Source organism: Muscardinus avellanarius (genome assembly GCF_963383645.1).
Source record: "Muscardinus avellanarius genome assembly, chromosome: 10".
NCBI lineage: Eukaryota > Metazoa > Chordata > Mammalia > Rodentia > Gliridae > Muscardinus > Muscardinus avellanarius.
Window position 1 is genome coordinate 54,021,117 of NC_137796.1, and position 17,215 is coordinate 54,038,331.

Sequence of the window (17,215 nt, forward strand, 5' to 3'; positions counted from 1 at the left end):
GGCTACTAGAAGGGCTTTCCCATGGAGCAGCAAGAAAGAGTGGGAAGGACGGAGTTTCCAGCAAGTTTCTCTGAGGCAGGAAGAGGGGAATGAAGCCAGGGGCCATTCCCTACAGAGGTGGGGGCACTTAATGGCCCGGGCTCCTCTGACCTCTTCCTTCAGCCCATTCAGCGGGGCAAGAAGCGGATTTGATAAGTTGGGGCTACTTTGCCCACACCACTCTCCTTGGGCGTGAGGTCGATGTCCGCAGGATCCACAGGGCTGGCCACGGAGAAGTTCTGGAGGACGGTGGTGAAGAAGAGGAACAGTTCGTTGCGGGCGATGCCTTCTCCAAGACAAATGCGCTTCCCTGTGGGCACAGACGATGACTGTGTGGGCTCTGGGCCAGGGCACTTGCTCTGCCCTGCCACAGCCCTATGCCAGGCAGCTGCACCCACTGCAACGTATTTGCATGGCTTGACTTTTAGCCAGCAATTCAGGGTGGACCGTTAGGGAGTTCCCAAACCCTCTGAAACTATGAAGATCTTTGAGCATGTAGTGTCCTATGCTCAATTTTTAGGAGAGAGTTTGTAGCTTCTGTTAGGAAAAAAAGGTGTGCTTAGTGTGATGGTGTATGTAGGTAAATATGTGTATAAGGTCGGTCAGTTCACCCGGCATATACCAAGGGTTCAAGAAAGAAAGACTTATCATTGTTTTCTGTCAAGGAAAGGACAGGCCCTGCCCTCTGATATCTGGGGAAGGGATTGCAGGTCTAGCTTACCTATGGAGAAGGGAATAAAAGCTTCATTCTTCTTGAATGCCCCATTGGCATCCAGAAAGTGGTCAGGATTGAAGGCATCTGGTTTTTCAAAGTAACGTGGATCGTGGAGAGCAGAGCTCAGGATAGGGTATACTTCAGTGTTCTGAGGAAAGGTTACATGATCAAAAGCTATTTCTATTTCCAGTTCCCCATGTACAAAAAAAATAATAAGTAGGTAAAACACAAAAGAAAAAAAAAGGGAGCCCCATTGAAAAATCCATGAGAAGGCTGGTGGGGTGGCAGATGCTTGTAATCCCAGTACTTGGGAGGCTGAGACAGGAGGATCACAGATTCAAAGCTACCTTCGACAACTTAGCGAGCCCCTCCACAATTTAGTGGGATCCTGTTTTCAAATAAAAAATAAAATTGGGCTGGAGGTTTAGCTCAGAGATAAAATACCTCTGGGTTCAATCCTTAGTGCCACAAAAAAGAAAAGAAAAATCCATGAGAGGTTGAGATTGGGGGTTAAGAGAACTGAGGGCACACACACAAAAGAGTTGTGGGACCCCAGCTGGTCTCACCTTGGGGATGATATATCCTTGGAAATGAGTGTCTTTGGTGACCACGTGGGGCACAGCAAAAGGGATAAGGTCCGCAAATCTCTGAATCTCGTGGAGTACTGCATCAGTGTATGGCATTTTGGTGCGGTCCTCAAGGGCTGGTGGGCGGTGTGAGCCAATCACCTGCTCAATCTCCTTTTGGACTCTCTCTGCACAGAAAAGGGGACCCATGAGCCCCACTTCCCAGAGGCATTTCATCAGCAACACTGTTTCCCATAGGTCAATCAATTAATTGATTGATTGATTTTTTTTTTTTTTGCAGTACTGGGGATGGAACCCAGGGGCATTTTATCTCCAAGCTACACTCCCATCCTTTTTTTTTTTTTAATTCTTTATTTTGAAAAAGGGTCTCGTTGAGTTGCAAAGGGCTTCACTAAGTAGCTGAGGCTGGCCGCAAAGCACGATCCTCCTGTCTCAGCCTCCCAAATGCTGGGATTACAAGCATGTACCACCATGCCCAGCTTCCTTATTTTATTTAATATTATTTATTTGTTTATTTATTTTTGTGGTGCTGGGGATTGAACCCAGGACCATTCTGCCCCCAAACTACACCCCCAACCTGAATTTTTTCATTCTTTGTTTTTGAAACAGGGTCTCACTAAGTTGCAAAGGGCCATACTAAGTAGCTGAGGCTGGCCATGAACCCGGATCCTAGTTCAGTGAAGACCCATAGCCAAGATCATTGCTATCACTCAGAGCAATCAGCTTGTGATGAGGGAAGTGGGGAGAAGGCAATGAGAATTCTACCCTTTGAAATCCAATGAATGTCTCTCACATGCACAGGTAGTCCATGGGCACACAGTAACACACACACACACACACACACACACACACACACACACTCAATCTTGCATGAAATTTTAGCTTTAAAACTTCAATCTTAGCCAGGCATGGTGGCACACACTTGTCATCCCAGTACTTGGAGGCTGAGACAGGAGGATCCAGATTCGCAGACAGCCTCAGCTACTTAGTGAGGCCCTCTGCTACTTAGTGAGACCCTGTTTCAAAATAAAAAATAAACAAATGGTGCAGGGGATGTAGCTCAGTGGTAGAATACCCCTGAGTTCAATCCCCAGTACCAAAAAAAAAAAAAACTTTAATCTAAGAACCTGTCAAAACTTCTTCTCTAAGAAGAATAGAAAATTAGCTAATATTTCCTATTTGTGCATTACAGGTGCAATGTTGTGCTAGGCTATCAGAAGTAACAGTGGAATAGGTCAAGAGATTAATCCATGAACAAGTGGATAAAGAAATGAACACATTAATCAATCAATATATCAATTCATAAATGAAATGACTTTTGAAAGAATAAAATGAGCAAATTAGTGAACGTACGTATTTAATTCGTCAGTCAAGAGATGAATCAATAAATGGTTCTTAGACAAATAAATTAATTAAGCTGATTATTCAATAATCATATAAATACTAGATTGGTATAGGAATACAAAAATGGACAAATAAAAGAAGTCCAAATTAAATAAAAGAATAAATGGATTGGTTGATTGAATGATAAATCAGGGATTTAAAAATTATTGATTTATTAAGTAGATAAGTGAATGAATAGATGGATGAATGAGGAATAAATTGGAAGACTGGTTGGGAGAAATGCTAAAAATTTGAATCTAAGCTGGGCGTAGTGGTGCACGCTTGTTATCTCAGTACTTGGGAGGCTGAGACAGGTGGATCAAAGGTTTGAGGACAGCCTTAGAAAGTAGAGAGATTCTCATCAACCTAGTGAGACCCTGATTAAAAATAAAAGTAAGCCAGGCATGGTGGTGCACGCTTGTAATCCCAGTATATGGGAGGCTGAAATAGGATCCGGGTTCATGGCCAGCCTCAGCTACTTAGTATGGCCCTCTGCAACTTAGTGAGACCCTGTTTCAAAAACAAAGAATGAAAATTCAGGTTGGGGGTGTAGTTTGGGGGCAGAATGGTCCTGGGTTCAATCCCCAGCACCACAAAAATAAATAAACAAATAAATAATATTAAATAAAATAAGGAAGCTGGGCATGGTGGTGCATGCTTGTAATCCCAGCATTTGGGAGGCTGAGATGGAAGGATCGCGGTTCGCGGCCAGCCTCAGCTACTTAGTGAGGCCCTTTGCAACTCAATGAGACCCTTTTTCAAAATAAAGAATTTTTTTAAAAAAGGGATGGGAGTGTAGCTTGGAGATAAAATGCCCCTGGGTTCCATCCCCAATACTGCAAAAAATCAATCAGTTAATTGATTAATTTCAAATCAGGGCTGGGTTGTAGCTCAAAAATAGATTGCTGCTGAGCTAAATCCTTAGTTTCACCAGAGAGAGGAGAGAGAGAGAGAGAGAGAGAGAGAGAGAGAGAGAGAGAGAGAGAGAGAGAGGAGAGAGAGAGGAGAGAGAGAGAGAGAGAGAGAGAGAGAGAGAGAGAGAGATATCTGGTTTATAGGCTGATGAAAGCATGAATAAATGTCTGAGACAATGAATCACATAGTTCATTCACCATCACTATTCTAAGGATCAACTCATGAATAAATTAATCTAAATAAATGAATGAAAGGATATGTTCTTGGATGAATCATACATGAAAGAATTATGAAGTATGCGGGTGAATTAATCGACAATAAATAAATGGAGGGAGGGGAGAGAACTGGAATTCCAGGTGGTCAGTCCCTTCGCCCACCATCCACCAACAGCATGGCTTAGTGGGGAGCTAGTGCAAAGCTGCAGATCCCCTGGAATACGAGGCTAGTGTTGCCTGTCTCCCCCATGCCAGACCCTAACCCCACCTCCACACAGGGATCTGAAGACCCTCCTTACTGTCAGCCTCTGGCTCACCTACGATGTGGGGGTATTTGAGCATGATCAGGAAGCCATAGCGGAGGGTGGTGCTGGTGGTCTCCGTGCCAGCAAAGAAGAGTGACAGCAAAGTCACACTGAGGTTCTTGTGGTGGAACTCGCTGTGCGGGTTGGACTTCTCCTGGTCAGCAGAGGGAGGGAGGGTCAGCGGAAGCACCTCCTTCTGCTTCTGGGTCTCGCACTACCTGGTTCACTGTGTGTTTATTTTCTGTCTCTGTCTCTGTCTCTCTCTCCCTCCCTCAATCCCTCTCTCCCTCTCCCTCTGTTTCTCTCTCTCTTCTCTTCTCTTCTCTTCTCTTCTCTTTCCCTCCCCTCCCCTCCCCTCCCCTCTTCTCTTTCCTCCTCCTCCTCCTCCTCCTCCTCCTCCTCCTCCTCCTTCTTCTTCTTCTTCTTCTTCTTTTCTCTCTCTCTCTCTCTCTCTCTCTCTCTCTCTCTCTCTCTCTCTCTCTCTCTCTCTCTCTCTCTCTCCTTTCTGGCTTTCTGTCACCCATTCTCTTTCTGCTTCTGTGGGTCTTTTCTCCTGTGGCTGCCTTTTGTCCCCACCCTCTATTTCTTCCTCGGCCAGCTGCCCTACTCTCTCTCCTCCCCATTTTGGTTCCTCTTTCTTCTTCATTTCACTCCATCTTCCTCTCCCTTTGCATCTTCTCCCGTCCCCTTCCCTCTTCTGTCCTCCGCTACTGCTCTTCCCTCCCCTCCTTCCCCTTCTGTTCCCTTCTCTTCCCTTCTGCCCCGTCCCCTCCCACCCTTCCCTTCCTCTCCCACACCGCGCACTTTGTCCATGCGGAGCAGGTAGGTATCAATGAAGTCCCTGGGGGCGCTGGGGTCCAGGGTTTCCCGGTGCTTCTCCACACAGTGTTTGCAGAAGGTGATGATTTCCTGAAGGTTGTTGTAGATTTGCCTGTGTGTGCCAGGAAAGTGCTTCAGGAAGCCTGAGAAGAACTCGAACACCTGCAAGAGGGAAGAGGATAGTGAGGGACCCTGAGATTGACCAAGTGTCACAGGAGGCAGCTACCCTGGGCCCCGGTCCTTCTGTACTTCTGTGGGGAGTGCGCGCGCACGCACGCGCGCGCGCGTGTGTGTGTGTGTGTGTGTGTGTGTGTGTGTCCTTTCCTCCCTCTCTCACTCTCTATATCCCTCTCTTATACACACAGTTTTATCAAACTCTATCTTCGTCCTTTGACCTGTTTTCTCTTTTCCTCACTTCCCTCTCCCAAGCCTTTGTTTATTTATGTATTTACTTACTTACTTACTTACTTATTTTGGTAATGGGTGTTGAACACAATGGCATTCCACCTCAGAGCTACACCCCCAGCCATGGTTGCTGAAAATGGACCTCACTAGGTTGCTGAGAGTCTTGCTATGTTGGTAAAGCTGTCCTCAAACCAGAGACTTTTCCCTCTTGGCCTCTCAAGTACTGGAATTACAGATGTGACCACCACACCAGGCCACCCTCACTCTCATTTCTCTTCTTTCCTCTCTTGTTCTCTCCTTTGAGTATGTTCATTCTCACATTCTCTCTCTCTCCCCCACATCTCCCCCTTATTTCTTTCAGTTTCTTTTTCCTGTTCTCTCTCCCTCCCTCCCTCCCTCCCTCCCTCCCTCCCTCCAGGTCTCAGCACCCCACCTGTCTGACTATGTGATCTCTTCCTCTCTTCCAACCCTGAGTGCATTTCTGGTTTTCCAAGGCAGACCGCCCCCTCCCTCTCTCTTACCTGGCTGTAGAAGGAGCTGATGAGCCCAAAGCTCTTATAGAACAATTCCAGCAGCCGCAGGAACTGGCGATCTTTGTAGTCAAAGCGTTGTCCAAAGACAATGGAGCAGATGATGTTGGCAGTGATGGCCTGGAGGAGGAAGGCGGGGTCCAGGAGGGCTCCTGGGATGAGGAGGAGGAGGCAACAGGTCACGGCACAAACTCAGGAGTCTGGGAATGTCTGGCTGCTGTCCCATCTCTGTGTGACTTTCCACCACCACTCAGTAATCAAAGAGAAGAGCAATGACAACTCACCCTCAGCAGCCCATGTTATGTACCAGGCCTATTCCAAGCACTCCACGTGTTATTTCACTTAATTTTATGGCAGCATTGTAAAGAAGATGCAATTCTATTAACAGCTACCTCACACACACACGCACACACACACACACAAGGATGTGCAGAGAGACATGTTAAGTAATTTGACCGAGGTTACACAGTCACTCATTCCTGAGGTCAGGATTCAGACCCAGGCAGCCCAGAGACAGAGCTGCTGCAGCTGTTCCCTACGCTGCATCTCCTCTGGGGCCCCAGCTTTGACTCTGCGAGATGGAACAGCCATGACCCCAAGGCAGGGCAGGTGCAGAGCAGAGCTTGCACCAGTTTAAAAATTGATTTACTCAAATCAATTGCTTGTAAAAATTTAAAAGCCCAGATGGCTCCATCCCTATCTGTCATTCCTGCTTCCTCTCCTCTCTCCATCTCTAGGGCTGTCTGGCCTTCTTGGAATCAAAACATTCTTTTGAAAAGACAGTTCAGAATAGTATGGCTGGGCCATGTGGTTCTATTCCTAGCCATGGTTTTGTTTTGTTTTGTTTTGTTTGCAGTGCTGGGGATTGAACTCAAGGCCTTGCGCGTGCTATCAAGAGCTCTACCTCTGAGCCCTGTCTCCAGTCCTGGAGTTAAATGGAATCTCAGTGGAGTTTTAATTTGCATTCTGCTGACTGTTAATGATATCCAACATTATATATATACTTACTGGACATTTCTTTTTTTTTTTTTTATTTGGTGGTACTGGGGTTCCTGGAAACCCTTCTTCCTCCGGGCTATACTCCCAGACCCATTTTATATTTTTTATTTGGAAACAGGGTCTCTTAAGCCAGCAAGGCTGGCTTCGAACCAGCGTGATCCTGTCTCCTCCTCTCAAGCTGAACATTTCTACTTCTTCTCTTGAGAAGTGTCTGTCAGTTGAATTGCCAGTTTTTTTTTTAATTGGCTTACTTATTTTGGTGGAGATAAGTTTTTTAAGTTCTTTGTATATTCTAGATATTAGGAACTAGAGAATTTATGCTAAAGGAGATCAGCCAGTCTCAGAAAGCCAAGGGTGGTGTGTTTTTTTTCTCATATGTGGAAGCTAGAGAGGAAATAGGAAACAAAAAGAACTTCAGAGAGACGAGGAGACCAGTAAAGTAATGGAAGGGGGTTGGGAGAGGGAGGTGGGAAGGGGGAACGGAGGCTTGGTAAGGGAAACAGTTCCAATAATGCTATGTCCACACATGGAGGTCTCACTACCAATCTCACTGACATGTGAGGGGCGGGAACAGAGTGGGATCTGGAGAGAAGCACGCAAGGGCTGCTGCGTACACGTATGCTTGTGCAACGTCGAACCTCACTCTGATGTATAATGACAATGCACCACTAAAAGGATATTTTTTGTGTGTGTGATACTGGGGTTCCTGGAAGCCCTTCTACCTCCGGGCTACACTCCCAGACCTATTTTTATTTTTATTTTTGGAAACAGGGTCTCTTAAGTCAGCAAGACTGGCTTCGAACCTGCGCGATCCTCCTGTCTCCGCCTCCCAAGCACGGGGATTACAAGCGCGCGCCACCACGCCCGGCTAAAAGCATATTTTTAAATACGTTCTTCACTTGTTCGTTGCCACTTGTGTATGCCAGGCTCAAGCCTGGTCCCTGAGTGTACAGAAGAGGAGGCTGTGAGCCCACAAGCATCAGGCAGCTTCTGCCCCCCTCTCTGGGCCTCCCTGTCCATCTGCTCTGCCGTCCCATCTCTGAGCCTAGTCTGTCTGCCCAACTGTTGTCTCAATCTATCTCTATCTCCCTCTCTCTTTCTCTCTCCCTCTCTCTCTCCCTCCCTCTTTCTCTCTCTCTCCCTCTCTCTTCCTCTCTCTCTCCCTCCCTCTTTCTCTCTCTCCCTCCCTCTTTCTCTCTCTCCCTCCCTCCCTCCCTCTCTTCCTCCCTCTCTCTCTCTCCCTCCCTCTTTCTCTCTCACTCTCTCTCTTTCTCTCTCTCCCTCCCTCTTTCTCTCTCTCCCTCCCTCTTTCTCTCCCTCCCTCTTTCTCTCCCTCCCTCTTTCTCTCTCCCTCTCTCTCTCCCTCTCTCTCTCTCCCTCCCTCTTTCTCTCTCTCTCCCTCCCTCCCTCTCTCTCTCTCTCCTCTTTGATTTGATCTCTTCTTCTCTTTCTTCTTTCCTCCCTCATTGTGCCCTGCTTTCTGTCTCTGTTCCTATCACTCCCTCCCAGACTCTACCTTGGCTTCTCAGAGTCTCCTGAGAAATGTTACTAAAAGACATGGTTTAAAAACCTGGCTTCAGCCGGGCGTGGTGGCGCACGCTTGTAATCCCCACGCTTGGAAGGCGGAGACAGGAGGATCGTGCAGGTTCGAAGCCAGCCATGCTGGTTTAAGAGACCCTGTTTCCAAGTAAAAAGTATAAAATAGGTGTCTGGGAGTGTATCCCGGAGGTAGAAGGGCTTCCAGGAACCCTAGTACCACCAAAAAAAAAAAAAGACCTGGCTTCAGTGAGAGGGACAGGCTAACAAAGGGCCCGGTTCCTCTATGCCCCCTCATGGAGAATCCAAAAGAACCCAAAGTGCAGAACACCCCACCTGCCCTTTGCTCACCGCCTGTTCATTGGCATTCCATCCAAGGATAGGAAAATACCAGTCCTTACTGTCCAGATGCCTGCCATCCTTCCTCTTTGCTTCCTGTTACATGAGTCCAGTTTCTGCCCTCGACCCATACAATTAATCCACGAATTTATTTCAATGGACACAAGGAAATAGTTTATGTCTCTGAGTCATTCTTGGACACTGTAAACCTTGCCCCTCTCTCTTTAGCTCTCTATGTTTCTCTTCTACACATCTCTGTTGATCTCCACTCCCATCTCTCTGCCTGTCGCAAAATTTCTGTGTTCTCTGTCTTTTTTTTTTTTTTTTTTTGGCAATACTGGGGATGAAACCCAGGGGTATTCTACCTTCAAGCTACACCCCCAGCCTTATTTTTTATTCTTTATTTTGAAACAGGGTCTCACTAAATTGAGGAGGAGGGCCTCCCTAAGTAGCTGAGGCTGTCTGCGAACCAGGATCCTCCTGTCTCAACCTCCCAAGTACTGTGATTACAGGCATGCACCACCTTGCTCAGCTCCAACCATCTTATTTCATCTCTGTTTTTACAGAGGAGATTATGGAGCTCAGAGAGGGCACATTCATGGGTCTGAGACTACCAGATGCTTGTGTGCTATGGTAGGGCCACATGCAATAAGGAGTTAACAAGACCAGCTCTGTGTTCTCTATCTTTCTCTGTCCATGTACACCTTTCTGTCTTTCTATTGCTGTGTACTCTGGGTGTGTCCTTGTTTCACTGTTTTGGTTCTTTCTTTCTCTCTTTCTCTCTTTCTCTCTTTCTCTTTCTCTCTTTCTTTCTCTCTTTCTCTCTTTCTCTTTCTTTCTTTCTTTCTTTCTTTCTTTCTTTCTTTCCTTCTTTCTTTCTTTCTTTCTTATTCCCGGAGCTCACCCTGGGACTTCCGCAGCTCCTCCACCAGGAACTGAGCCTCCTCCTGAATCCGCTCCTCCACACTTCGCTTGCCCATCCCAAAGTCCCTCATGGTGGTCACAGAGAATCGACGAAGGGCTTTCCAGCGTTCCCCAGAAGCAAAGATCACACCTGAGGGTATAGAAGAAGGCTGGGTTGCTGGAGATGTTTGAAGAAGGCTGGGTCCCTTCCCACTGCTTGTCCCTCTCTTAGACCCATCTTCCCAGTCCCACACTCCATCCTGACCAGCCCAATGCCTTTGAGGCCCTCACCATATCCCTGGAAGACTGGGTCGACGATTGCAATTTTCCCCCGTCCAGAGAAAACCTCAGCTTGATCCACCAGAGCCTCCCGGATGGTTTCTGTACCACACAGCATGACCACAGGCTTTGATCCAAGGTACACTGTGAACACGTCCCCATATTTCTCTCGTTGCTGCCAAGCACACACAATATACACTGATATTATTCAATGTATACCTCAGTTGTTAAACCATTAAAATGCTTAAATGCAGACTGGTAATTAGGTACCTCCCACAAGACCCTCCTCCCTAGGCTGTCCATCCCACTTCCCAGGACTCAGCAACTAAAAGGTTAACCCATCTGGGCTGAGACAGGAGGATCACAGGTTCAGGGCCAGCCTCAGCTTCTTAGTGAGGCCCTCCACAACTTAGTGAAGCCCTATTTCAAAAAAAAAAAAAAGAATAAAAAATGGGGCTGGGGGGTATAGCTTGGAGGTAGAAAGCCCAAGGGTTCAATCACCAGTACCACACAAAAAAAAAGAACGAAAGAGTGAGTTAACCCATGGGCCAGTCAAGATCTGCGCTGATTTGCTGAACCCTAAGCAGTACAGATGGTAAAATATTTTTAATATTGTTCCCTCTCATACTCTTGGATCTGGCTTCATCTTCCTGGCATCTCAACCAATGAATCTTTCTTGTGACCCAGCTTCAGTATGTTCTCAGCTTCCTGACCATTTCCTAAGATGACTTGGACCCACCACCCAGTTGGTCGATATGAAGGGACAGTGATGGCTGTCTAGAGGTGACCATGAAAAGTGAAAGACCAGCATATCAGTCCAGCCACTTGGTAAACTTCCAGGCACTACAGTCACCAGATGGCATCTGTGGGAACTGGTTCAAGGACCCCCTCAGATACCAAAACCCTCAGATACTCTACTTCATTATTTTTGTGTGTGTGTGGTACTGGGGGTGGAACCCAGAGGCTTTCTACCTCCGGACTATACTCCCAGACCTATTTTTGGAAACAGGATCTCACTAAGTTACTGAGAGCCTCACTAAGTAGCTGAGGCTGGCTTCAAATCTGTGCAATCCTCCTGTCTCAGCCTCCCAAGCGCGGGGATTACAAGCGTGCGCCACCACGCCCGGCTCTACTTCATTATTTAAAATGGCAAAGTAAGCCCGGCATGGTGGCACACACCTGTAATCCCAATGCTTGTGAGATTAAGGCAGCAACTTAGCGAGACTCTTGGCAACCAGTAAGACCCTGTTTTAAAACAAAAAAATTAGCCAGGCGTGGTGGCGCACACTTGTAGTCCCAGCATTCGGGAGGCTGAGACGGGAGGATCGCAGTTCTCTGTAACTTAGTGAGACCCTGTTTCAAAAATAAAGAATAGCCGGGCGTGGTGGTGCATGCTTGTAATCCCCACGCTTGGGAGGCGGAGACAGGAGGATCGCGCAGGTTCAGAGCCAGCCTCGCTGGCTTAAGAGACCCTGTTTCCAAATAAAAAGATATATTTAAAAAATAGGTCTGGAAGTGTAGCCCGGAGTTAGAAAGGTTTCTAGGAACCCCAGTACCACCAAAAATAAAAAATAAAATAAAGAATAAAAAATAGGTCAAGGGGTATAGCTAGGAGGTCAAATACCCTTGGGTTTCATCCCCTAACCCACAAAAATTAATAATAAAACAAAAAATTAAGCGGGGCGTGGTGGTGCAAGCTTGTCATCCCAGTACTTGAGAGGCTGAGATAGCAGGATCACAGGTTTCGAAGCCAGCCCCAGCTACTTAGTGAGGCTCTCAGAAACTTAGTGAGACCCTATTTCCAAATATAATGTAAAATAGGGCTGGGAGTTGCCGGGCATGGTGGCACACGCTTGTAATCCCAGCATTCGGAAGGCTGAGACCTAGAGGACTGCGGTTTGTGGACAGCCTCAGCTACTTAGTGAGGCCCTCTGCAACTCAGTGAGACCCGGTTTCAAAATAAAGAATAAAAAATAGAGCAGGGGGTGTAGCTCAGAGGTCAAATGCCCCTAGATTCCATCCCCAAACACCCCCCCAAAAAAATAGGGCTGGGAGTATAGCCTGGAGGTAGAAAAGCCCTGGGTCCCACCCCCAGTACCATATAAAAAAAAATTAAAAAGAGCAGAGGGGTAAAGCATGGTGGCACACGCTTGTAATCCCCGTGCTTGGGAAGCTGAGACAGGAGGATCACACAGGTTAGAAGCCAGCCTCAGCTACTTAGTGAGGCTCTCAGCAACTTAGTGAAACCCCGTTTCCAAATAAAATATAAAATAGGTCTGGGAGTATAGCCTGGAGGTAGAAAGCCTCTGGGTTCCACCCCACAGTACCACCAAAAAAAAAAAAAAAAAAAAAAAAAAAAAAAAGAGCAGAGGGGTAGCTCGATGTAGAATGCTCCTGGGTTCAGTCCCTAGTACAACAACCAAAATAAGGCAAAGAATTAGCATTTGCCTATACATTCATCCTCCTGAGTCCATCATCTCTAGATTACTTACATACCCAATGAAATGTGAACACTGGGTAAAAGTTGTACTGTATTGTTTAGGGAATAAAACCAAAGAGAAAGCATTATATGTCCAATACCAACAGACACCATTGACAGGGGTGGGAGGGTGAGAATAGGGGTTTAATCCTCAGTATCACAAAAAAATTAGTAAATAAAGTATCACACCGCTTATTTTAGAGACTTTTTTTTACTTTTGTGGTATTTCTTCTCTCCTCTCAACCTCTCAAGAACTGGGATTACAAGTGTATGCCACCACACCCAGATATACAGCTTTATTTATTTATTTTTTTTATTTTTTTTTTTGGTGGTACTGGGGTTCCTGGAAGCCCGTCTATCTCCGGGCTACACTCCCAGACCTATTTTATTTTTGGAAACAGGGTCTCTTAAGCCAGCGTGGCTGGCTTCAAACCTACGCGATCCTCCTGTCTCTGCCTCCCACGCGCGGGGATTACAAGCGTGCGCCACCACGCCCGGCCTATACAGCTTTATTTTAATCATAATTCTAGTCTACCTAACATTGCCCTATCTGTTTATTTTCTTTTGTCCACTTGTCTTTCCCAATGGAATGTCCATGAGCAAGGTGAACTTGATGCCTGTCCAAGATGCCATATCATCAGTACCTAGAATAATCCCCAGCACATAAATGGTGCCTAATGAATTAGTATTGAATTTATGAATATCTGAGTTGATGAGCTGATGAATAGATGTCACAGTAGCAGTTACTGAATGAGCACTTACTATACGCCAGCTCTCTCTATGTAATGTCAGCCCCATTTTTTTTTCTTTTTTTTTTGTGGTGGTACTGGAGTTCCTGGAAGCCCTTCTACCTCCGGGCTACACTCCCACGGGCTACACTCCCAGACCCATTATTTTTACTTTTTATGTGGAAACAGGATCTCTTAAGCCAACAAGGCTGGCTCTGAACCAGCACGATCCTCTAGCCTCCGCCTCCCAAGCGCGGGGATTACAAGCGTGCGCCACCATGCCCGGCTTTGTTTTTTGTTTTGAAATAGAGTCTCACTAGGTTGTGAAAGTCTAGCTACATTGCTAAGGCTGTCCTCAAACCTGTCATCATCCTGTCTCAGCCTCCCCAGTACTGGGCTCACCAGTGTGTACCACCACACATGGCTAAGAGCCACAGATTTTTATAATCAACTTCTCATTTTACAGAAGAAATAACTGAGATTCAAGAGGAGTTGAATCGTTGACACATAACCACATCTCTTTGACTGCAAAAGAACTTGGGGACATATTGGGAAATGGAAGAAAAGCAGTGGCTCCCTCTCCTGCCCTTCCCATCATGACCCTTATGCCCACTCTCTCCCTCTGTTACGCAGACAAATCAAGTGGAGGATCATGGATACCTAGAAGATCCTTGGAGGGTCCATGAAAGAGTTCTCAGGGCCTGTGACTCTTCAAAATGTTCTGCAAAGTGTGTGTACGCCTAATTGGAGAGGGGTCACCCACATCTTAGTCAAATTCTCACATTAAGCGACCCCTAGATTATTGAATGATATTAGTCTAGGGAAATTTTGGAGATGAGAGACCTCCACCTGCTAGATGTCAACGTCCTTCTTACCACCTGTGCACCTGTGGATAGGTGCCTTCCCTAGCCTGAGCCTCCTTATCTGTCTTACACCGTTTTGTGCTGCTGTAAAACAATGCTGGACATTGGATAATTTATGAAAAACAGAGATTTCTTACAGTTCTTGCAGGTCGGAAGCCCAAGGTGAAGGCTGTCTGCATCTGGCAGTGTCTTCTGGCCGTGCCCCCCACCCCATAGCAGAAGACAGAAGGGCAAAAGAAAATGCACAGAATGGAGGGGGCTAAACTCACTTCCCTAGCCGGTTCATCTCATGACAGTGGCACTAATTCATTCACAAGTCAGAACCCTCCAGGCCTAAGTACCTCTCAAAGTCCCACATCTCAACACTGTTGCATTGGGATTAACTTGCCCACATGTGAATTTTGAGGGATGCATTCAGACCATAGGATAGTCTCAGCAAGTAGTGAGACTCTCATCAACCTAGTGAGACCTGTTTCCAAATAAGAATAAAATAGGGCCAGGGGTGTAGCTCAGAGGTAGAATGCCTCTGGTTTCCATCCTTAGTTCTAATAAATAAATACATAAATACATACATATATTAATTAACTAATTTCAGACTGCTTTTATTAAATACACAGGATACATAGAATCATAGAAGCTTGCGATGAAAATAGACGTCAGAGATCCTCCAACTTTTCTCCGCTCAATAAAAAAAAGTTTCTTTAAGACGCTTCCCAATAAGTCCCAGGTTTGTACAATCTAGTGACACGGCCACTGGAAACCCTTTAGGCAGACTAGAATTTCATGTTCATTGCACTTGTTTCCAAATTTGTAAAGTATTGTGATTAACAATTACCTCCCCCACCTCTCATGAAGAAAGGAGGCAGGAAGACCCCAAGAGCTGAGGGGGCAGCAAATTCTGTTGGTGGAGGCATGGTGGGGGCTGGTCAGCTCTTCGGGGCTTGGGAGACTCCATTAAAGGGGGTGGTCAGTGAATACTGTAGCCGAGGATGTCTTTGTCTAGAATTTAAATCCACTTAGGTTATTCCCACTTTAGCAAAGCTCATCACTGCTCACGCTGCAGAAGATTATGAGCACCGCCTAGCTATGATACAACTCAAATAACGTCATAGTGAATCACAAGACTTTTTTCTCTTTAAGTCCTCTGAAAAATCAAAAAATGTTCCAAAATGTGGGAATCTGTGATCTAAATACAGTGTATTTCTCAAGTAAAGCAAGCAACCTCTAATAATCAAAGTGCATGTGTTTTGACTTGACTTTGTATAACACACACACACACATACACACACACACACACACACACACACACACACACACACACATTGTGACCAAAGACCATTGATCAGAAAAAAGCAATCTATTAAAAGGAAAGAGATAACGCTGGGCATGGTGGTACATGCTTGTAATCCCAGCATTTGGGAGGCTGAGACAGGAGGATCGCGGTTCACAGACAGTCTCATTTACACAGTAAGGCCCTTTGTAACTCAGTGAGACCCTGTTTCAAAATAAAGAATAAAAAATAGGGATGGGGATGTAGCACGGAGGTAGAATGCCTCTGGGTTCCACCCCCAGTACTGCAAATAAATTTTTTTAAAAGGGAGGAAGGGATAATAAGCCCAAGCGTGGTCTCCATGGCAGGGCTGGGGCAGAGCAGCTAGAACTGGCTGTGGGTGTTCCAGTTCTCCACTGGGAATTGGGGTTATGGATGTTATTTCATTATTAATAAATAAACAGGCCGGGCCTGGTGGTGCACACTTGTAATCCCAGTACTTGGGAGGCTGAGACATGAGGATTACGCAGGTTCAAAGCCAGGCTCTCTGAAACATAGCGAGACCCTGTTTCCAAATAAAATATAAACTAGATCTGGGAGTGTAGCTTTGAGGTAGAAAGCCCCTGGGTTCCATCCCCAGTACCATAAAAATAATAAATTAAATAAATAAATAAATAAATAAGCAGACAACTAAGCATAAAATTCTACACCAAAGCAGAGTCACAGAACCTGGTAAATAATGGGGAGCATCGGCTGCCACGGGGTGCATGACATTTATTATTGATCAGCTCTCCCCGCTTGCCTCTTTCCCTGCCCTCCCCTCTCCTCTCCTCTCCTTTGTCCCAGCGCTGACTCAGGCCAGACTTTGCTCTCTTCAGCCTTTGGCAGAAGCGAAATCTGTTCGGTGCTTCTGCTCTTTCCAAGACAGGCAAGCACCCAAGGACAGGGCAGAGAGTGGTAGAGGAGAGTGCAATTCTACCTCTGTGGCTCACACCCACACCTCTCCACAAGGCCACACACCCCCTTCATGGACAATGCCCACACAATTCCAACTGGGTGAGGATGCTCTGACAATATGACCACATTCTCAGCTCCACGCCTTTCTCTCGCCAACCTTCCCCTCATGACCACCGATTGTGGAAGGAGGCCTGGCTGTTTCTGCTGAGTCAGCCCAAATTCACAAGGCAGAGACCAGCCTGGGGCCCCATCATCAGTGTCTCACCTGTAGGAAGAATTTGAGGAGGCCTCCTCTGCCCATCTGCAGAAGGTTCCCCAAGAAGGGCAGAGGACGGGGACCAGGAGGGAGGTAGCCACGGGTTTTCGGGCGCCCCCTGACCAGGAGAAGCAAGAAGCCCATGAGGAGGGCAAGGAAGAGGAGGACGCTGAGCTCCATGGTCTGACCGCCGTCCACCTGCTGCAGCCTCCAGCTGGACCTTTTATCCTGAGCCGCCTCCCCACCCAGTTATGCAACTTCACCCATGCCCCGCCTCCCATCCATCACTATGAGGAGAGAAGGGCTGGCCACCTACACTTCCTGCTTGGGCAGCCTCACGGTAACCCCTCTTCACCTCCTCACCCCTGCCTATCCCTTCACCCCTCCCTACGTGTTGGCAGTGAGACCGTGAAAGTGATACCAAAGTGTGCTGGAGGGTGTGATTGTGTGTGCTTCTGTGCTGTTTATTTTAGTGGGTACGTGTAAGCATACACTTGGCTACTTTGGTTTGTCTGCCTGTCTCTTTGTGCTGGCATGCATTTTTCCTGGCCTGCTTTCATGCTTTTGTATGTGAAGGGATATTTCCCAGTGTTTCTGGATCTGGGTCTCTCTTTGCACGTGGGATTCTACGTGTTGATCTCTCTGCATATGTGAAGCTGTGTTTGCACTAGTCATGCAGGTGCTAGTGATGTG

The 17,215-nt window shown here is 46.7% G+C and overlaps 1 protein-coding gene across 1 annotated transcript; it reads right to left on the reverse strand.

Moving 5' to 3' along the window:
• Positions 1-167: 167 nt before the first annotated feature.
• On the reverse strand, positions 168-16,702 carry LOC308268208 (cytochrome P450 2B4-like; the record flags this gene model as incomplete). The annotated part of the gene is made up of 9 exons (XM_080703314.1): positions 168-349; positions 761-902; positions 1,321-1,508; positions 4,172-4,313; positions 4,964-5,140; positions 5,905-6,065; positions 9,692-9,841; positions 9,982-10,144; positions 16,532-16,702. 9 exons carry the CDS (start codon positions 16,700-16,702, stop codon positions 168-170), a joined length of 1,476 nt encoding a protein of 491 aa, XP_080559440.1.
• Positions 16,703-17,215: the final 513 nt, after the last annotated feature.